The 20,252-nt window shown below is 49.8% G+C and overlaps 6 protein-coding genes across 6 annotated transcripts; 2 read left to right on the forward strand and 4 right to left on the reverse strand.

The window, feature by feature from the left end:
• Positions 1 to 547: 547 nt before the first annotated feature.
• On the reverse strand, positions 548 to 3,676 carry Asppvi_008293 (DDT domain protein; the record flags this gene model as incomplete). Its single annotated transcript, XM_043304166.1, has 5 exons — positions 548 to 1,619; positions 1,677 to 3,283; positions 3,355 to 3,371; positions 3,425 to 3,527; positions 3,593 to 3,676. 5 exons carry the CDS (start codon positions 3,674 to 3,676, stop codon positions 548 to 550), a joined length of 2,883 nt encoding a protein of 960 aa, XP_043160101.1.
• Positions 3,677 to 6,693: 3,017 nt separating this feature from the next.
• On the reverse strand, positions 6,694 to 8,521 carry Asppvi_008294 (dolichyl-P-Glc:Glc1Man(9)GlcNAc(2)-PP-dolichol alpha-1,3-glucosyltransferase ALG8; the record flags this gene model as incomplete). The annotated part of the gene is made up of 6 exons (XM_043304167.1): positions 6,694 to 7,218; positions 7,276 to 7,415; positions 7,469 to 7,962; positions 8,024 to 8,217; positions 8,285 to 8,363; positions 8,445 to 8,521. 6 exons carry the CDS (start codon positions 8,519 to 8,521, stop codon positions 6,694 to 6,696), a joined length of 1,509 nt encoding a protein of 502 aa, XP_043160102.1.
• Positions 8,522 to 9,124: 603 nt separating this feature from the next.
• Asppvi_008295 (putative lectin family integral membrane protein) lies at positions 9,125 to 10,740 on the forward strand (the record flags this gene model as incomplete). The annotated part of the gene is made up of 7 exons (XM_043304168.1): positions 9,125 to 9,213; positions 9,268 to 9,334; positions 9,388 to 9,458; positions 9,527 to 9,707; positions 9,761 to 9,955; positions 10,005 to 10,512; positions 10,613 to 10,740. The coding sequence occupies 7 exons, from the start codon at positions 9,125 to 9,127 to the stop codon at positions 10,738 to 10,740; spliced, it is 1,239 nt and encodes a 412-aa protein (XP_043160103.1).
• Positions 10,741 to 11,760: 1,020 nt separating this feature from the next.
• Positions 11,761 to 14,708, reverse strand: Asppvi_008296 (putative PHD finger domain protein; the record flags this gene model as incomplete). The annotated part of the gene is made up of 3 exons (XM_043304169.1): positions 11,761 to 12,250; positions 12,315 to 13,109; positions 13,171 to 14,708. 3 exons carry the CDS (start codon positions 14,706 to 14,708, stop codon positions 11,761 to 11,763), a joined length of 2,823 nt encoding a protein of 940 aa, XP_043160104.1.
• Positions 14,709 to 16,258: 1,550 nt separating this feature from the next.
• On the forward strand, positions 16,259 to 16,730 carry Asppvi_008297 (uncharacterized protein; the record flags this gene model as incomplete). The annotated part of the gene is made up of 2 exons (XM_043304170.1): positions 16,259 to 16,471; positions 16,500 to 16,730. The coding sequence occupies 2 exons, from the start codon at positions 16,259 to 16,261 to the stop codon at positions 16,728 to 16,730; spliced, it is 444 nt and encodes a 147-aa protein (XP_043160105.1).
• An 879-nt stretch (positions 16,731 to 17,609) lies between these two features.
• Asppvi_008298 (curved DNA-binding protein (42 kDa protein)) lies at positions 17,610 to 19,284 on the reverse strand (the record flags this gene model as incomplete). The annotated part of the gene is made up of 5 exons (XM_043304171.1): positions 17,610 to 17,797; positions 17,854 to 18,666; positions 18,748 to 18,852; positions 18,912 to 18,995; positions 19,257 to 19,284. 5 exons carry the CDS (start codon positions 19,282 to 19,284, stop codon positions 17,610 to 17,612), a joined length of 1,218 nt encoding a protein of 405 aa, XP_043160106.1.
• Positions 19,285 to 20,252: the final 968 nt, after the last annotated feature.

Genomic DNA, 20,252 nt, shown 5'->3' on the forward strand with positions numbered 1-20,252 from the left:
CATGCCGATACCCGCCGATCCCCACCAAATATTGGTCACGATACCGTCTCATTACGCGAAGGTATCCGAGTGGCGGCGGATATTCTGGGGTGGCCAACCGATGCCGAATCATTTGTCATCCTGCCCTCTCAAAGAGAAGAGAAGACTGAGTGGACGGACCCTAGGTAGTGGTGTGGTGATAGTAATTTCTAACCTTTTCGGCAGCATTTCAACTATCTCTTGCAATCATATGGACCTGGTTCTAGAGTAATGGGACACAGGTCTTTCTCCATGCAGGTGTTGGCTGATAAAAGCGCAACATGTATTTACAAACACCGAAATCGCCCCAGATAATCAATCCTTCCACCCTTGCTCTAGATGCGATGCTCTTCCAGAGTGTTATGTGTTATATCAGAACCAACTCAAATCTTCATGGTCTCGTCGCTAAAGTGTGTAGAAGAAAGCGCAATGCGAACACGCTTGTTGCTCATCCAATGCCTGCTCGAAAATAGAAATGCCCTGAAACGCCTGCAAATCCAGTTCCCGCCAAAAGCAAGTCAATGGCTGCTCAGAAATTGTAGCGCGTACCTTGCCGAGTCAGCGGTCTGCCCTGCCGATTCGTCGCCTTGACCTCCTTGGGTTCGTCCGTCACTCTCTTGGCCCGTTTTGAGGGCCGAGAAGCGTCAACATGTAAATGGCCGTTCTCCGACAGGGCTGTCGTGTTCCGCCATTTCAAGCAGCGATGCTTGTCGTCGTCCACGTAGGTCTTGTTCCGCGTTGTCATTCGCTTTGTCTGTAGCTCCTCGGATTCGGCTCGTTCGGCTGTCTGCTCCAGGTACTCCTTTCGGCACTTCATGTACTTGGCTATATGGTCGCGCTGTAGCTGAAGCTCCTTGCGTAGTCTGGACTCGCGATTACCTCGTGAATCCAACCAGTCGATCAATTTGTCAATCGCGTCGGGATCATCATAATAACCCCATTCATGGGCAGCGGAAAGCCTGGTAGGCCCTTCCTCATTCTTCTTGCGCTCTGCAGGGGTAGTGTGAAATTCTTTCTGATACTGTTTCCGCTGATCGTCTGGCACGTCGATAAATCCCACGCGTTCCATTTCATCTGGACCCTGGACCCAAAGGCGACCATTTGCATAATGAGCCTCCGCTGTCGAGCTGTTGGGCATGCCGCCATACGGCATCGCGTTGCGTTCGAACCACCAGTATCGGTTGCAGAAACGATCCTTCCCAAGGCACCTAGTCCGCGGACAATCGGCTTCTCTTAGATCATTATCTACCACCTCGATCTTCTTCTCTAGTTTCTCAATGGTAGCTTTCTGGTCATCGATCTTCTTCAAGACTCTTTGGTACTGCTTCGATCCTTTTGGCTGCTTGGCCAGTTGCTCCTTTCTCTCCCGCTCCTCTTCTTGTTTTCGCTTCCGTTCGAGAATCCTATCTAAACCTCCACGGAGCGACCGTTGCTGCGGCGCGTCGTCATCCTCGGTATCCATGACCTGCTCAGAGTCGCCGTCCGCGCCTGACATTTTGGAATCTTCCAAAGCTTCTAATTCAGGCACTGGCGACGGTGACTTTTCTTGCTCCGGTTGGAGCGCCTTCCGCTCTTGGTGCAATCGACGGAGTTCCTCGAGCCTGCAGTGGGGGAAGATGGTTAATCAGGGGAGCTGTGAGGGTCGTCGAGGCACTTACGCTACTTTCCGGGCCCTCTGATACTCGATCTTTTCTTTGCGGAACTCAGTCATCTGATTGCTGCACTCCTCCAGGTAGTTTCGAATAGCCTTCGTTTCCAAGCTGAGCATGCAGATGATTTGAAGAGCCTGGACGCGCAGGTTGACGTCTAATGTGGCGTACTGGGATTGCACTGTTTCTTGGGTAGGCTCGGCATCAAGTGGCGCCAGATGTTTGAGAATATCGTAGCAAACCTTTTCCATCCGTGGTCGTGCTGACAGTTGATGCAGAAGGCCGACCATCACCATCTGCCATCCACCGTGGCGGAAATCTCGTTTCCGTAAACGTTCGATCCAACCGTAGTCTCCAAACACCTCCGCTGCACGGTGGACTTCAATATCTTCCGAGTTTGCACGGCTACGATTCGCTTGTGCTTTCAGATTTTCCGCCTCCGCTTTGGCCAAGCTACTCCGCGTTGTCATTCTCGTCACAACAGGTTCAGGCTCCGGGGACGGCTCCTTTTCCTCCTCCTCATCCTCCTCTTCGGCTTCGGAATCATCTGATTCAACATCAGGAAGGTCCGGCAATGAGACTTGTACGGCCCCTTCGTCGTCGTTTTCGGCGTTGACTAGCTTCTTCAGAACAGCGCAATGGATTTCCACGAAAAGTTCGCATTCCACTTCATCCGACGAGAAGCGCATTGCCTGAAGAAAATCATCGAATGTGAACGAGTCCAGCTGGAATACTTCGCAGTAAACATTGAGAGTGTTCCAAGTCTCCAATAGCAGGCCCACTGATTGCATTTCGATCTTGTCATGCAAGAGCTCTTCATCATCAGGATCATCATTTTCATCGGCTGCCAAAAATTTCAGTGGCGGCCGTTGCTTCTTCTTCTCGCGATCTGGTGGAATTTCCAGATCTTCGATGGGATACTTAATTGGAGGTGGAGTCGGTGGCTTGGGAGGCTCGGTCTTCACGATGACTGTAGGAACAGGATGTGGCTTCTTTTCTTCCTGGAGTTTCAGAGGGCGGGAAGGAGCGTCGGGGTTCTTATGGGACACAACAAAGGTGGGATTCCCATTGAGCGAGCGTTGATACTCCAAATACTGAGCCTCCTTCGATCGCGCCAGATCCTGAGGTGAGAGTTTACTTTTTTGTCCCTTGGCTGCAGGCTTCAACTCCGGCAATTGTTGGGACGAAAAGAACCCAAAAAATCCTTCCTGATCAGCCTTTTTCTGGGCCTTTTTCTCGGCCACCCTTGCACCATACTGCAAATGTTTGGGCACATCAGTCGGTATCTTGTACTCTTCCGCGATTGACGGCTTAACCAGCCAAGGAGCTCCGTTCCAAGACTCCCTAGTGACATTATTTTTGATGAAAGCACGCAACATTTGCTTCGTGAACGTCTTGCGATCACGAGTGATATGGTCCTGATCCAGCAAAGCCTCCTCATTGGGACGATCCAAAACTTTCACAAGATATGTTGCATAGGCTGGAGTTTTGAGTGTTCCATCAGGATAGCGCTGCTCTGCGAAATTCGCCTTGTCTCGGATCACGCCATGGAGACGGGTGTTGTCCTCGAGCAGAATTAGGACGGGTTCCCCAGGATAAAAATCCTGCTTGAATTCCTGCCACTTATCAGCGGGTCTGAACGCGGGAAGGTCAAGGTGAACATCATCAGCGACTTTCTGTTACTCACTTCGTAGATCTCATCCACTGGGACACAGCGTCAGCTCCAATTCTCCGAACACGATCGAGTTGAAACTCACCAAGATTATCGACCCGAGACACAGTAGAGAACTGGATTCTACGTAGAATGGGCTCCTTTAGAGCATCCGGAAACGCGCTGTTCACCTCTCGAGACTCTTCCATCTGCTCATGGACAGGTTTTAGCGAGCTGAATAATAGACCGAACCCACAAGAATGAGATGACGTACTTCGCTCCTAAGGGCTTCGAAGAATGTCAACCCCGAATGGCCGGTAATCTCGCAAATAAATCGCTTTTGCTTGTAGAAGTCCATTCGCTGAAGGTATGGTTCATAGTTCGTGAAGACCTCGTTGGTCTCTGGGATAACCCAGACCTGCGCCCGACGTAAGCAAAGATCCCTCAATATCCTTCATCTCATATACGGAGCATGCATGCCTCGGAACTGTCATCTTCAATAACAGGTCTTGGAAGGTACTGGACTGGTTTGCGCTTGAACAGAACCTAAAGAATGTCGTGAGTCCCGGATATCCCTCAGCCCTCGCGAGCTTTTTGAAAATTCGTTCGACGCACCATGATCCTCGAAAACAAGAGCTCCGCGCTAGTTTATCATAGGTCGCAGGAAATGAGGACTTTACAATCGGCAAACCTAGGGAGCCTTGCCAACCATCAGTGACATGAACACCATAAGAAATTCCGGCAATAGGCAGAAAAGCGCGCGAAGAGAGAAAAGCAGATCCGAGCAAGTTATAAAAGAATCGCGGACGCAGCAGTCGCCTCGGCGGAGGATGAATCCATGTATGGTGCATTGCGCCAAACAGAGCCCAGTAGTGACATTCAGAGCTTCAAACAATATGCATATTGTTCCAGTATGGACCAGGCGAGTAGGTGCGACAGGAGATAATTGAGATACTGTAAATTCACGACTCACCGTAGGATGGACGCGTCTTCGATCCCGCTGGACGTTTACGCACGGAACGAAATATAGCAACAAGACACGACGGGGTGGGTTCGCGAGTGGCGTCGAAAAAGGAAGGTATCGAAAAGAGGCTAAGAGGCGTGCGGGGAACAAAAGTGGCGCGAGAGGAGAGAAAGACACGAAGACGTGAGGATAGTAGAGGCGGAGGAACGAGGAGAAGGAAAAGAAGAGTTGAAGAGCAGGCGAAAGGAGAGGCGGTTGCCGCGACCAAAAGAAGCGACGGCAGAACCGGGCCCCATCACATTTGAGGATCATTGCGGCAAGAGGCCCAGTAGTCAGGAATTATGATGGAGTGGGAGAGCGAGCGCCGAGGCATACAACGACGGTGATTGGCCCAGAGGAGGAGGACGGGGCCCGGACAAGACCTTCAGCGTCGGGCGGAGAGTATTTTCGAACGTTAAAGTACGGTACGGACAAGGCTAACCCGTACCTGGGCTGTAGTCTAGTGCTCCCCTACTCTCTCTCTTGGGCCTGCTGCTCCACGCCTGTGCCTACTCCTACCCTCTTCTCCCGCTATCATTTTTTATTCCTTTCGAGTTCGGCAACGCTTCTCTCAACCACAAATGTTCTTGCACTCTATCTGCTCGCCAGAAATAGGAGAATTTCCTTGGCCCACTTTTTGAAAATTCTTTTGCTCTAATATGTCCAATATTACGCGGGAGAGATCCCTGATCTCAGACCTCCGCAGGGACTATGGAGACGAGATAAACAATGAACCTCAGCAGCCTTAACGACTTGCCCACACATTATCGAATATGTTCTTGGAATTTTGTAGACTGAACCTCACAAGCGTTATTCTCCAGACCTTGCCGTATTTCTGAGATATTGAGCGTCATACAGTATGAGGGATGATATCATTCTCCTTAACTACGGTTGTATAGGTGGGTTGGCCGGCTTCAATCACTTATGCACCGGCCCCTGTGCACCGGCCCATGTTATGCCTTGAATATTTTAGGAAAACCCCTACCTTTTTTGACTCAGAATGCTCACTACACTGCTAGATTCAATTGCTCATTCCTCTGACGGCAAAAGTTTCAGCCCGTGCCATTCTTCTCTCATCCGAATCTGTTTCAGCCACCTGCCACCTCCAAACTCATCCATGACTGCCCTATTCAGAAATCTTTTCCATTAAGTCAAGTGTTTTACTCGCCTTCTCAGTCTATCGACTATATGTATCGATGAACCAGTGTGACCTCAGCTCCATGATTCAACGCTCGTCCTTGATGCCTGTTGCGCGTTGATCGATTCCCTGGTTGCTATTCACGGGCCTTCCTGCTAATCTCACGCATACACTGCTTATTTGCAACTTCGCGTGCGCGGTTCATACCTAGTATAAACGTCACAGCTTCGAAGTGGCTATCACGGCAAACCTTTTGCGACTGAGAAACGGCCATATCCCACGATAGCGGAATCCTTCGAATCTGTTAAGCAGGGATGGCATATCTCCCTTGGAACGTGGTACCTATGCCATTTAGCCAATCCGACTCGTTCAGTTTGGCTTGAATGACGCGAATTCATATCCAGCCGGCCAGCAAAAGGCAACTGTCGATACCTCCATGCTTAACAGGCGACCATGTCCTCTCTGTTGGATTACTTCGGAGCCTCCATCAGATGAAATACATGCAGCTGCAAGGGCCTTGTGTGCTGTCGGGGAGAAATACTAATTCTCAGTAAACTAGCAGCTTCAGACGATTATATCTCAAGCTTACATGATCGGTCATACCAGACGGCCAAATTCGTTCACTTGACGTACAAGTTACTGAGAGATCTATCAAGGAGGGATGCGCATCAACTAGAGCTGCCTATTCCAAAGTCGCCGTTTCTAGCTTAGCTGGGATACAGTTCAAAGTTCACCCGAACTTGCGGCTGTATCTCCCACCAAGTCAATCTGCTGTGCAACCTGAAGAATATCAGATCCAATGACGTAATTTACCTCTCAAGCAGCTCATACCGAAGCAGACTACGCAGCCACAGAAGTGTTTAGTATCAAGATTGAAGAATAATATGACTTCAAATTAGTTCGGCACTCGAATAAGTCAACGACGACTCTACCTTAGCAGCTTTCAGAAATCCATACATCGCGAAAACCAAATGTAGCTCAAATCAGAACAGGCTAGTCTAGCTATTTCGAGATTAGCCCCTGATAAACTTTGCGTTTTGGGTGATCAAGTGGGTCAACCTCCAAAACACGTGGTTAGAGCAAACAGAGCAAACAGGAAGCTCTGATTCATTACATCATATCTGCTGGCTTTGACAGCTGGATGCTACTTGCGGGTTCTGTGTACAGTCTCTAAGAAGAGGAGACATATACCGCTGGATACAACTTTGATTTGTATTTCTAAGGGAAAAAAAAATTATGCGGTGAAGTAGACCACCATAAACCCGACCCAACTGCCGACTACGCCCAGAGCAGAATAGCTACTCATGAACATCAGCGGAAGGAACTCATACCGATCCCATCCGAAAACGAGCTGATGCACCAATGAGCAGTATATGATCAACGGGATAGCCACTGTCAGGTATAGCAGGGACAGGCGGTCAAAAACAAAAATCCGCGGCCGCTCGGAGACTGGGGCGACTTGGTCAAACACGAACAGGAAAAGAACCAGCCACCAAACGGTATACACGGTCTTCAACGGGAATTCGGCTGCTGTGAAAAGCAGAGGGAATAGTGAAACGTGTCCTGCGACCGCGAGGGGTCGGAATGCGCTGAAGTAGCGTCGGTCCTTGAGCGCTATCAGACTGAACGGAATGATGATCAGGAGAACAGCTTTCTCATGAACGTGCCAGCCAAACAAGAATGAAGCATAACCGCATAGAGTGATAGCACCAACGAACGTGTCCCAGTCCGGATGAACCCAGAGTTTTATTAGGGGAAGCTACGCGCCGGTCAGGTTATCGATATCAAGTGTCGAGCAGGTGTAGGAAGGGCTTACCAATTGAAACAAGAACGTCAGCGCAAATGTTTGTTCCTTGCTGATCTCTGGAAGTACGGCGAAGGATGTATCTCCGACAAGACCGCGCGTGACACTCGTCAAAGCCTCATGGTTGATCGGAAGGCCCAGGCGTGGAGCGACTGTCATGGTGAGCAAATCTGCACATACGCAGTCGAAGAATGATTGTACTCACGCGGAATTAGCACACGATCTGCGAAAGAATACATTGCCCAGATATTCGGCGCCCAGTAAGCATGGCAGAGTCCTCTCGAGAATGGAAATAGCCTGTCCTTCAGTTGGAGCAGCTGGTTCCAACGAGCGAACGGACCAAAAGCTACGCCAAATACACCAATGACGCTCAAGCCGAGTTTCAAGATATTGCCGAACCTCGGTCGAAAGACAGACTTCGGATCGAGACAGTAGGCTCTCAGCAGGTAAACAAAGTAGGCTAACGAAAGGTAAAGGTAGATGTGCTTCAAGCACAGCAGGACTGCGAACAAGATACCACTGTAGAGTAGGGTCGATTGCTTGCGCGCCAGCACGATCGATAGGACGAGGATGCCGTACAGAAAGCCGTTGTATTGGAAATGAATGTGGTCAATGATGAGCAGCCCAGGGGACAAAAAGATCGAAAGACTCGCGATATGCGCAAGGTGCTTGTTGGCTTGAGGGGCGGATTTGATGAATCTATTATACCCCCCATTAGTCGCAATCTCTTCAACTAAGAAAGATTTGACTTGATGCACACCGGTTCAGAGCATAGAGCAACACAAGCTCTGTCAAAATGACAGTGGCTCTCTGAAAATAAACCGTCTGCCATGAATCATACTCGAGATTCTCAATGACCAACATTGCGGGATCCACATAGCGAGCCGCTTGCGATAGAAGCCATTCAAAAGCTGCAAAGAAGGGCGGATAGTCGAGAGTCCATTCTGACGTTTTCTTATGTAAAATCATCCCGTCAGCGCATTGTCAACTGTGTGAAGGCTACGCGGAGAGCTCAACGAACCTCGTAGTACCACTCCTTAACCGGCAACGAATGTGTGATAGCAAGCCAATTCCGATGCACTTCAAAGTCGGTTGATTTGCTTTATAGTATTGCGAAGAAACGTCAGTTCGGACGCCCAATTGACTCCATCCTCAGCTTCCTTCCGACGGTAGGAACTCACTAGGCAGGGAAAAGTAGAATCTTAAAGGCCGTAGCGACAATTGCGCATTGCGCCAATGAAGGATAAATATCAGCCATTAGAGCTGTAGCGCATGATGCGCAGTCAGAAGAATTAGTTCAGGGAGGGCTGAGCGCTCAAAGATTCAGCAATCATCTTGAAGTCCATGGAAATGCTCATTGCGGGAGGTGATTCCGGGGAAATTTTTCACGTGACATGATGAACAACAGCGGAGCTCCAAAGGACAGTGTGTCCCTTTAAAGTTGGAGCTTCTGAAACGGATTAGACACCTGCGACAATTTATTTTGAATGGATCTGGCTTCGGACGTGGGAGTTCGTCATTCAGTCGTTCTCTCGAACCTCAAAATCCAACATTTCGTTGAATTCTCCCCTGCTGCTCTTTCTGTTGCCAGAGAAGTCCGCTACTGTGTGATCGCCATTGTAATTGGGTGGACCACCTCACGCATCGTCTCCGCGCTGTTAAATCGGAGAGCTCCTTCGGATCAGTGAAGATCGCTTTGACAAGCTGTCTCTCATCTTTCTGTCACCTATTATTGTAGATCTCGGCGGCTGAGAATTTCGATTCTGTTTTGGTCTGATCAGTCGTCTCCTCTTTCTCAATTTCTTTTTCATTCTCTACAACACCCCTGTCCCCGCATCAACATCCCTGATAAACAATTGCAATGAGGAGCTTAGCTTCGTTATCATTCCTCGTCGCTGCTGCTACAGCGCAATCTGTGATAGAAAGCTCTAGCTTTGGCTATGGTCATACGTTCGCGCCCCTCCCTCTACGAAAATATCACATCTGTTMTAACGGATTTCTTAGTATATCGCCAGACAGAGATTCCATCCCCGGTTGGCAGGTTGGGGGAGAGGGCCATACACCTCAGATTGTGCGCTCTTTTATGCCCTTTGTTGTCGACTTAGAAAAACTGACCGGATCTAGCTTTCCAACAAAGTCATTCTGACTCCTCCCTACCCAGGAAACACAAGAGGTTATGCCTGGTCACAGTCCCCGTAAGCACAACCCCTCGCTCAAGTATTCTGCTCACTCCTTGATCTACTGGGAGCTGACCAAGCTATAGCCTATCTCAGCCAGAATGGTCAGCTGAATTTCAGTTTCGAGCCACTGGTATTGAGAGGGGAGGCGGCAATCTCCAGTTATGGTATGTGAAAGATGGACGAAGCAAGATTGGCTCCTCTAGCATCTACACTGCTGGCCAGTTCGACGGTCTTGCACTTGTCATTGACACGCATGGGGGAAGAGTACGCGAGCCTCAGTCTTGGAACAGTCTACTGTAACGCTGACTCTGATTTAGGGTGGAAGCATTCGAGGCTTTCTCAATGACGGAACGACTGATTACAAGAGCCATAGAAGCGTCGACAGTTTGGCTTTTGGACACTGCGACTATGCTTACAGAAACCTCGGCCGTCCCTCTGTCCTGCGCCTGAAGCACACTAATTCTGTTCTTGAAGTAACCGTGGATGACAAGCTTTGCTTCACAACAAACAAGGTACTTCAAACTCGTCTGCCAGCTGCCTTGGTGTTCTAACCGTGTGCAGGTCGCCCTTCCTACTGGTAACAACTTCGGTATAACGGCAGCCACTCCTGAGAACCCAGATTCCTTCGAGATCTTCAAGTTCGTCGTGCAGCCGAGCGCTTCCGGAACGAATGCAGCACCTCCTGCTCAGCCGCAAGCCAACCAACAACCGATTGTCAACCAAGGACAGGCCCGTCCCGTTGATCCTCGCTCAGTCAACTCTGACCAACTCGTTGATCTCAGCGGCCGTATTCAAAGCCTCAGTGACGCCACTAACAGCATTGCCCGCGACGTCAGCAGCCTGTCCTCCAAAACGGAAAGTCGCCATACAGAGCTTCTTCAGAAGATGGCTACCAAGGAGCAGGTGGCCAATCTTGATTCCCGGTTGCAGAAGATCGAGCAGTTGCTGCAGAACATTCAGCGTGACCTGGAAGGCAAAGACTACCGCGACCGCTTCAATCAGCTGCACGAGACCCTGAGGTCCTCGCACATGAGCCTGGCTGAGAATCTGCAAGGCACACTTCTCAATGGTAAGCATTCGATGCGTATTCCCCCCATAAAACGCAGGGCCTTTCTGTGTGAATAACAACCATGCGGATTGGGACCTCGCCAGCTGATCTGCGTTAACAGTCATTACCGCCTCAACCCCTCGCATGGGCTTCTTCATCTGTCTCGTCATCGCTGTACAACTCCTCCTTGCCGGCTCCTACATCATCTACAAGCGTCGCCGTGCGAACATGCCCAAGAAGTTCCTTTGAGCCTCTCAGCTACCCGAGTTACGGAGAGTCTGATTTGTCTTTGTACTAAACCTTCCACTCTTCATGATGACATGGCGAAACAAATATGACCTATTTTCTTTGGCTAGTCCCTCTTCGTTTTTTTTATCGGACTTTCAACTTAGTACTGTGCACGCGACCATAAATCTGCAGTTTGGGTTTGATCAAGCCTTGTACGCTTACCATGCAATTTAGGGGTGTCTGGCATAAGAATTTTGTTCTGCATTTACTCAATTGCTCCGGATATTCTGTATATTAAGTTGAAGCGGATTTGACGTATTGTAACCTGCTTGTTCAATTGTATGAATACAATCGATATGCCTGCTCAAACGGGATCGTAAGGACTCGATTCATCGGTTCGATCATAAGATCAAAATCAACGCCATCCATACCGGCAGATCACTGAAAATCTAGGGAGAAATCTATTGTACATGAGACTCGGGCGCACTGGCCCGTTCAACCAAACCCAAGAGAGGGGTGGGAGGTCCAGTGGCCAGTCGATAAAACAAAGATCATCACGACGTTAAGTACAGTTTGCGCAATGGCAAACTGGAGGCTGGCCCAGTATTGGCAGCAGGGCAATCCAGATATTTCCGGAAGACTTCGGTGTCTTTCCCATCAACGTTCGCGAATCACGCCAGGTGGCGAATTCGGAACGGGGAAACGAGCACTTTCCAGAGCTCCGGCTGATCCTCCGAAAAGACTGTCTGCCGATTGGTCCAGCCCCCGGAAACAAGAAGAAATTTAGAAAGCAAAAGAAAAGGGAGTAAGAAAGTGCGTGCCTCCGGATAGGGAAACAGAAGGACAAGAGTAAACGCGCTCAACAATGAGATGCATGGTATGCTCCAACGCCAGTTGAGGAACCCAAGGACCTTGATGCAAAATGGATATGCATATCACAACGCCCAGAATATGTGAAAAGCCCTTTTTCAAGTCAAGCCAAGAAAGAACAATCACTTAGCGCCTTGGTGAATGAAATTAGAAGAGGGATAAAGCCTGAGTTTAGGCAGAAGTTGCCTCGACCCGCGCATCCGATTCGGAGCCATGCTCGATCGCAGAATTCGGAATAGGCGAACTAGCAGCGTCAGAGACCTGTGCAGTAGTAGCTTCAAGCTCCGTCTGAGCAGTCAACGCTTGAATACGTCGTTCAATCAGCTGCTGCAGGTTACGCAGAGATTCGAGTTCAGTATGTGCTTCGGTGAGATCATTAGGCGCCTGTGCTCGCAGCGTGTCGATGAGGAAAGTAATCCGAGCGTTATCGTCCGCAGGTTCTGTCTGATTCTGACTGGCGAAGACAAGAAGATTCGCGGCAGCTTCGCGATCGGCTGCTGATCGCGAGTTGTCAATCGCTTCTGCGGCATTCGGCAAAGGACCAGGTCGTTGGGCGGCATAGAATTCGACAGCTCGTGCGTGAAGTTCATCGCGCTGCGCTCTAGCTTCTTCAAAGTACTTATCTGCCTGCTGTTTGTTGTACTCAAACTCGGCATTTTCCCTGCCCAGATAGTCAGTCAAGCTCAGAAGGGGATACTAGTCAAAGAGCTAGTAGGATGACTGACCGTTTGACTTTCGCAAGGAAGGCTGCTTCTACCCCTTTTTCGGAAACGCGGTAAAGGATACCTCCTCCTACATCTTCTTCATTTTCAATCCGTTCTGATTCCTCTTCGCTGGGGAGAATTTCAATGTCAATCATCCGTGGTCGCGCAGGTCGACGGATCTTTCGCGCGTCATAGGATCCCTCGTCGTTCCAATGGAAATAGTACATCTCGTGTTCAACGTGCATCGGGCAACGCCAGCGTTTATCGGACTTGTGATCTTGCTGGGGCGGTTTGGCCATAGGCGGGTCTAAGCAATCCATATGCCAATTCAAATAACAAAAGTCGCATTGTAGAATAGGTTTATCTCCATCGCTTGGGCGACCGCAGGCGTAACAGATGATGAGATTTCCATCCGAGTCCGTGATCTTGCGGAGGTTGGGATCGTCGTAAAAACCATTGCATACTCCGCGTCCGACGCCGTTGACAAGATCGTAAGAACATTCGGTGTACCTCGTACGATCGTTTTTATCTTCAGGTCGCGATCCCGTTTTGACGCCAGCGAAGTGATTTCGGATACTGACGGGTAGCATAAACTCCTTGTTCACTAGTCTGTCAAGCTTATCCACCATCTTACGGATGGGCCGCGAGACAGAACATTTTGGGCAGAACCAATCTCCCGCCGGAGGATCGGCGGGATCCAAAGGAGGGTCGAGGCATGAAAAATGGAAGGAGTTCACGCAGCCATCGCAACAGAGCAACTGTCCTCGGCCACCGCATTCCCGACAGAGATCGCTGTTGTCCAAAGATCCTTCCCTGCTACAATTTGGTCAGCTTCATTCAGTCCGAACGATCCAAAAATGTCAAAAGAGAGTCGTACCTAAAGGTAGGGGTCAGGCGCCGGTTATCCTCAGCACCACTGCTTTCGGCAGACTCTGATTGTTCTCTGCCGTTCAATAAGGGCACTTCAGGCGCGGTCTGAACTTCGTTAATGGATGGGAATAAAGGCGACAAATCATTACCAGGAGGCTCTTGGGACAGAGTAGAGCGAACGCCACTTTCTTCAGGAACAATATCGGGGAGAGGCTGTTGCAGGCGCTGCCGTTTGGCACGGACGGCCTCTTCGGAGAACTCCGTGTCATCTTCCAATGCCCGCTTGCGTGCATCACTCGAGGGGAAAGCGGACTGGCGAGTCTGTCTCGATCTATCTTTATTGGCTGCTTTTGTGGCATTGGTCTTCGCTTGCTTGGCCTTAGCACGCAATTTCGAGCGGGTTGCAGCCGCCGCCACAATGACGGGGGTTGGCACTGTCGTTGGAGCAGATGTTTGGGCTTCAGGCGACACAGCAGACGACAACGAAGTAGCAGAGGTGTCGGATTGGGTTCGAGTCATGGCAGCCGGTGCAGCCGCAGCTGAGACATCCGTTGCGTCCTCCTTCCGAATTTCTCGCCAAGCAGCACGGATCAGGTCATGAAAGGCGTTCGCATTACGATCCCCAACCTCCTTCTTGCACATTCCATGAACCACAGACATGACCATCGGATCCTGAGTGGCCTTTGTCCAAAGATTGAACAGACTTTTGACGACCTTGCTGTTGTTCGTGTCTGCAGCCATTCGCAGTGTCTCCTTCATGGCATTTTTGGTTTGCTCTAAATCTAATTTCACCGAATTGCAGACGGGAAGTGACAGCAATGCGTCAATTTCTTCGTAGGAGCACGGTTTAGAATCCTCGGACGGAGTTTTGTCTGCAGACGTCGCGGATTCCTGCGGCGTCTGCGCATCAATTCCTCCGTTCGACAACACCTGGAGATTTACGTTCTGTGACGACCGGAGAGCTTCGCTCTGTGGTACCTTAGGAGTTTCGCTCTGCGACCCTGGTGTTGGCGGGTTTTGCGATGCTGGAGTTTCTTCATTCTGCGACATAGGATCATCCGTCTGCGACATGTCGTTTTGCAACGCGAAGAGTTCCTTAGCCAAAGACGAGATTGGTTTGGAGGATTTCGTGGGCTTCAGGCCTGCTTTGCGCAGGTCCGCAGCAGTTGGCATGGAACCGAGAGGACGCATGGTCGCCAAAATGGGATTCGCCGCGTTCGACACTGCCGACCATGGCGTATCCGCGTAACTCGGGGCAGGGGTCCTCAAAGGAGGCTCGACCCAGGCCGTTTGATCTCCAGGGGATTTCATATTAGGACCCGAGTTCGCCGCACTTCTCGAAATATCCTCCGCGTTGTTGGCCAGGTGGTCTTGAGGAGGCTCGGTAGCGACTCGAGCGTTCCGTCCCGTGCGTCGACGTTTTGGCGGTCTTGCAGGTTCAGTAAATGATGAAGATCGTTTATTAGATACAGGCGCATCTAGTGGAGTTGACTGGCGCGAATTGTCGGACGGGGGACGGGATGCTGAGCGGAGAGTCGGAGGCATTATTGTACCGCAGGGCTTGAAAGCTGCGGCGCCTGACAATAGAAAAGTTAGCTCGCAAGAACATACAAGAACGCATACCAATGGATAATATACGCAAACTTACTGATCGACTATGGCCCGAGACAAACAGCAAGCGTGCCCAGCGTTGCTGTTTGGGATCGTGGCCAGCCCGCGCGCTGTCTGCGGGTTGATGGAAGGGAAGATTGCGGAGTTGAAAGCGACGGGAGTTTTCGAGGACCAAAGTTCCCCAATCAGACCCTCCTAAGGGGCGTTCGCCGCTACAACCACGAAATATGCCACACCAAAATCTAAGCATTTCAAAGTTAGATCCAGTAGATTCAGATATTCGAATAGATTTCCAGTCATGAAAKCTCAGCTTCTTGATTCCGAGGGAAATTGCTTACCTGGTAATCCTTCGCGTTTCTCTGATATCCCTCTCCAGGGGCGTTGATAGATCGCTCAGGTAGATATGTCAAGGTAAAAGATAAGATGCTTTCTCATCTAAAAACGCTCACTACTAGAGTCACTTGATCCCTTCGGCTAAGCCAGTATGAGCTTGTCAAGCAGATGCCTTTCGTGCGGTCAGCAGGGCGTCCCAGAAGCTTTGTAGTGGAGAAGAGTGTGTGATGAAATGTGAGACAAGACGCTCTTGATAGGCTTCAAGATAGACAGTTCCTCAGTGCTTTCAAAGCTCATATCCTCATGAAAAGAAAGATGATGGCAAGACGGAGGCAATCTTGCGGGTTGATGATGGAAAAGAAAATGACGAGAGTGATCAAAAAGGAGCGTCCTTTGGGCGCAACGAGAGGTTGCTGGTTTCTCGTTTGGGAAGGACAGAGAACACGATTGGTTTTACCACATTGCTAGAGTGATAGTTTGAAAGATGCAAAGTGGCTAGCAGGGTGGGAGGAAAGAGGAGCAACACAAGAGGACGTGAAAGTGGCAACCAGTGATGAGACTCTTGGGGAACTTACGGACACAAGCTCGATCTGTACTTGGTAATCAATAGGCAGACAGCGAGGTTGAATAACCAGTGAAATATGTCTTGAAGCAGAGCTTCGTAGTTAAATCAATGAGGACGAATGTTGACTGAGGGAGTGGAAAGTGATGATTAAAGAGCAATCTTATCCACCTTGGGACGTCGGCAGCTTTCTTTTCTCTCGACTTCCCGAATTCAGAACAGCGAGTCCAAGTTGGTCAGAAACCGAACGTTATGTAGCAGATGGAAATGATGAAAGTAAGAAAGTGGACGAGAGATGAAGGAGACAGAGAGATGGACGAGCAAAAGGTGGAAGAGCAGAGGGCTCTCGCCTCACTGCTAGAAGCAACAAGCTCCTGACAAATGTGTTACAAGAGTAAATTCCCAACGCAGACACTTGGGGCGACAGACACGGCTCGTGAGTCCTTTGATGCTTCCAGGTGAAGTAGCTGAGAGAAGAGTTTAGATGATAGAGATATTACGGTTCGTATGTCGAATGAAGGAGATGATGAAAAGATTTGATCTCCGACCAGTCAGACAATCAAGAGGCATCCAGATAGAAGACAAGAAGATGAGGAAAGAAGTAGAAAATTTGGAGGAGAGCTTGTGGGAAGAAAGTGCAGATGCCCCAAGCGATCTCCAGACAGTGAATATCGAAGACGCGAGAGGCGGGGAGAAGCGCGAAACCGGCGTCACTGGCTGCCAAATCAAGGAAAGCAGCAGAGGCACCCTGGTACCCAAGCTTCTTGTCAGAATAGAGACAATGCGAATGGTCTCTCTTGGGGTACGTGGGGAGTATGGATTATGGATAGGAGAATGGGAAGGGGATGGAGGAAGGATTCGAAGAGAGAAGAGCGGCCCATCCAACTGACACTGGCCCACCCACTGCCAACCACCCTTTCAGCAGCAAAGAGCTCGACAAACCGGGCATGCAACGATTCACTCGCCTAGCTAGTAGAGAGTCATCTCTGGCTCATGTACAAAAATTGAATTACAATATCTGGGGTACATTGGACATTTCGCCTCAGCGAGGACGCAGTTGATCTGAACGCCTTTACCCTGACTCTTTGTGGCTACAAAATACTTGAGTAGATACTTCTCTTGCAAAGAATCAATACTTGAGTGCCACTACTAGATTGATATCTTCTTAAAGTGTGAAGAAGAGAGCAGTCTTCCCTGGGATGAAATGTATGAGGAAGATGGCAACTGCCAGCAGAGAGGTGGCAATTGCCCCTCGAGCAGGTTAGAGTATAGCCCATGGCGCTGTAGATGTTGGCTCGTGCTCCATCTATACGTTTAGAGACCACGCACTGTGGCCTGAAATGAGAAGCCTAGATTCCTCAGCTCCTGGAGTAGCCCGTTCCAAAGGTTCATCAGCTTCGTGACCTTGTGCATGGTTAAAGCCAGGACAAAGGCTCACTTCACACCATCGCCGAGCATGTACTCACATTTACGAAAGTCGGAACCTCATAAGATAAACCTCATATGCACGATTGCAAGGAGTAAGACAGGAACTGCCATGTCGAAGGTTTTGCCGGAATCTCCGGAATACGCCGGCTACAAGAGACAAACGACTTCGGAAAATGAGGCGCAATGACAGTTCCTTCATTTGATATATACCAGCTCATATACTGTTTTTTTCATTTTCGTTTTCAAGTGATTACGGGACAGAAATTGTAAAGAGCCTGATGGGCAACATTGATCTCACATTGCTGCTCTGCATCCATATCCGGCCGGGCCACTGGCCCAAAACACCCCACTGGCCAGTGCATCCCCCGGGCTCCTTTTCGACTGTCATTTTAAGGCACTCTTCATGCCTCCTGCTGCAGTCCTCCCTTTTGAAGCCGGCAGAAAGGGAGAACTCTGGTTGTAAGATGATGCGATTAGGAGTTGAAGAAATCGAATCTTTTTAAATGATTCGTCTACTCCTCATCCTTTGAGTCCTTAGTAGGCTTCTTCTTCTTCTTGTTCTTGTTGCCAGTGTTTTTGGCCAAAGGACGCTCCAGAATCTTCAGGATCTCCTCATCCTCGATCTTCTTGTCCGTCTGGAACTTAGACAGGTCAGGAGGGTTAGGCGCGGCCAATCTGGTAATGCCGTTCTTTGTGATGGCTACAATCCTCGTTAGCGAAAGCGGGAACATTCCGTTGAACAAGTGATGAACATACCAATGGTCGTCAACAGACGGGAAACAGGAGCGTTGTCGGCATCACCAGCGGGCTCGTACTGTCTCAAGACACCGCCACGGACACACTCCACAACACCGACCTTGGCAGACTTCTCGTCCTCCAGCTGTCGCAAACTGAAGGGGAATGTGCCAAACTTCTTGACGACCTCGGACAGAGTCTGTCTGGAGCTGGGTCTCTTAAGGATGTAGGTGGTAGTGGTACGGCGATGCAAGGTAGCGCGGAGAGGAAGGGTCTTGACCTTTCCAGAACCAAGGGAGAGACCAACTTCAACACCCCAGACTTCTCCAACGTCGGGGACACCCTCACCCTTCACGCCAGAGCCGGGGGCCAGGATGATCTTTTTCCCACCCTCGATTTCGTTGCGTTCAAACAACCAGCTGGTGGTGTTCTCAACAACATTACAGTCGTAAGCCTTGGCTACCTTTTCGATGAGGGCGGAGATCTGGCTCTGAGTAGGGGCCTTCTCGGCAGCGGCCTTCTTCTTCTCCTCCTCGGTACCGCTAGCCAGAAGACCTGGGGGCACCATGAGTCTCAGCAGAAGCTCGTTTGCATAGTGGGTTGCGTGGATGAGGTCAGCCTCGCGACCTGTCACGACGTCCTTGGAAGATTCCTTGTCGGCAACGACGAGCATATCGCAAACAATGGTACCAAATCCATCGATCTGAGCGCCGAGTTGGATCTTGACGATCTCGCCGGCCTTAAGGGTAGTCTCAGCCTCTTGAGCGTCCGACACCAGGGGGGTGTACGGTGTCACATAGGAGCTTGGGGACACAGTTGTCGGGTGGCCGATACCTTTTGTTGTCAAACATATTATGTCAATATCGTACGACGGGTCTCAATGCGGGAAATCTGGCGATCACGGTAGTGACATACCCTTGGTGATCTTCTTGCCCTTGTAGACCTTGGTGAGCTCTTCCTCGAGGAGCTCATCGCCCTTCTGGCAGATTTCAACGATCTTGCTTCCCTCCAAGCACAATGCTGTACACTGGTATTAGGCATCGAGCAATCTTGTGACACGATAGCTTTGTCAGACGCACCTGAAACAGCTTCGAGAACCTTGTGGGAGATCTGCGCGGCAGTCTTGTACTTGGTCAATGTGTCGGGGTTGTTGAGGGTGTAGTCTAGAATTGACCAGAAGCAACGCAATGGTCAGCTATCGCGGGTGAAAAAATATAGGTAAATCCAGTAGGTCACAAGGGACTCGGTATGGTGGTCACTATCGATTGCTAGAGCCATATAGCAGCTAGTTTGACCTACTGGACTCCGTCCACTTTGCGCGATGACGATGAGGGCGGTGGTAAATCGTGGTAAATCCACACAATGTCGGAGCTTTGCAAAATGGGCGCAAGAGGAGGGGTCAAAATATCAGCGGTTACACTTACCAACCTCTGGGGCCTGGTTCTCAGCCATTGTGGATTATATGTTATGACCTCGCACTGATGCGAGGGCTAGCGACAATCAAAGAAGTTCTTAAATAAAACACTCGTCTCAGTACACTAGGAGAGTAGTAAGAGGAGGAGGAGAGGAATTGGGCTACTTTTGACCTGGTAACTTTCGATCGAGTCGTGTGCACTACGCATCGTTCATTACGGCCTGGCGGGGCTCTATTTCTGGATTTTCCCTTTCGTTGGTTACGTCGTCGAAGTAGGGCTTGTGGGCGGTGGACGGTGCAGATTTGACCTACTTGGGTTTAGTGTCGTCGAAACGGGGTAATTCTGTATGCACAGTACGGTAAACTATTCCTGTCACCTGAAGAAGCTGACGAGAGCTTGAGGAGCTTAGGTTCTTGCAATACCAGCAGTCACTGATAGCCATGGTAGGTGGCTCGATGAAGGCCATTACAAAAGAAATGCAATCATATACTGCGTGATTACCATGCTTTGATCGTTCACCTTGAGAGGAATTGGCAATTGATCCGCATCCTTTTCAAATATACACTGTGGCATGACTGCCTTATGATATATATATACGTCATAGCTCAACAAGCCAGCGCCAACATACCATAGCATGGAAGTATCGGATGAATCTTGGCGGCTCAACAGTGACCATGTAAGAGGTAGAGCTCAGAAAAGAAAGCTGCTTCAAGGAAAGTAAGATGTGGGTTTGAACTCATGTACCATGCTTGTTCATGCACAAAATGAAAGCTTCTGCTTTGGAATACCGTGCTCTTTTCATCTCTACAGAGATCCTGTTCTATTTAGAGGCTTTCCCATGTATTTCATCACCATGCGGCCAGCTCGGCGTGATGGGCTCTGTGGAGCTTTAGCCAAGGGCAATCCGGGCCAAGACCCAGACAAAAGTCCCTTATGCCCACGTTGAGACTATCGCAATGTACATTGCAGAGCACGAAGAGCAGCCCGCCAAAGAGACGGATGTTG

Source organism: Aspergillus pseudoviridinutans, assembly GCF_018340605.1.
Source record: "Aspergillus pseudoviridinutans IFM 55266 DNA, scaffold_5, whole genome shotgun sequence".
NCBI lineage: Eukaryota > Fungi > Ascomycota > Eurotiomycetes > Eurotiales > Aspergillaceae > Aspergillus > Aspergillus pseudoviridinutans.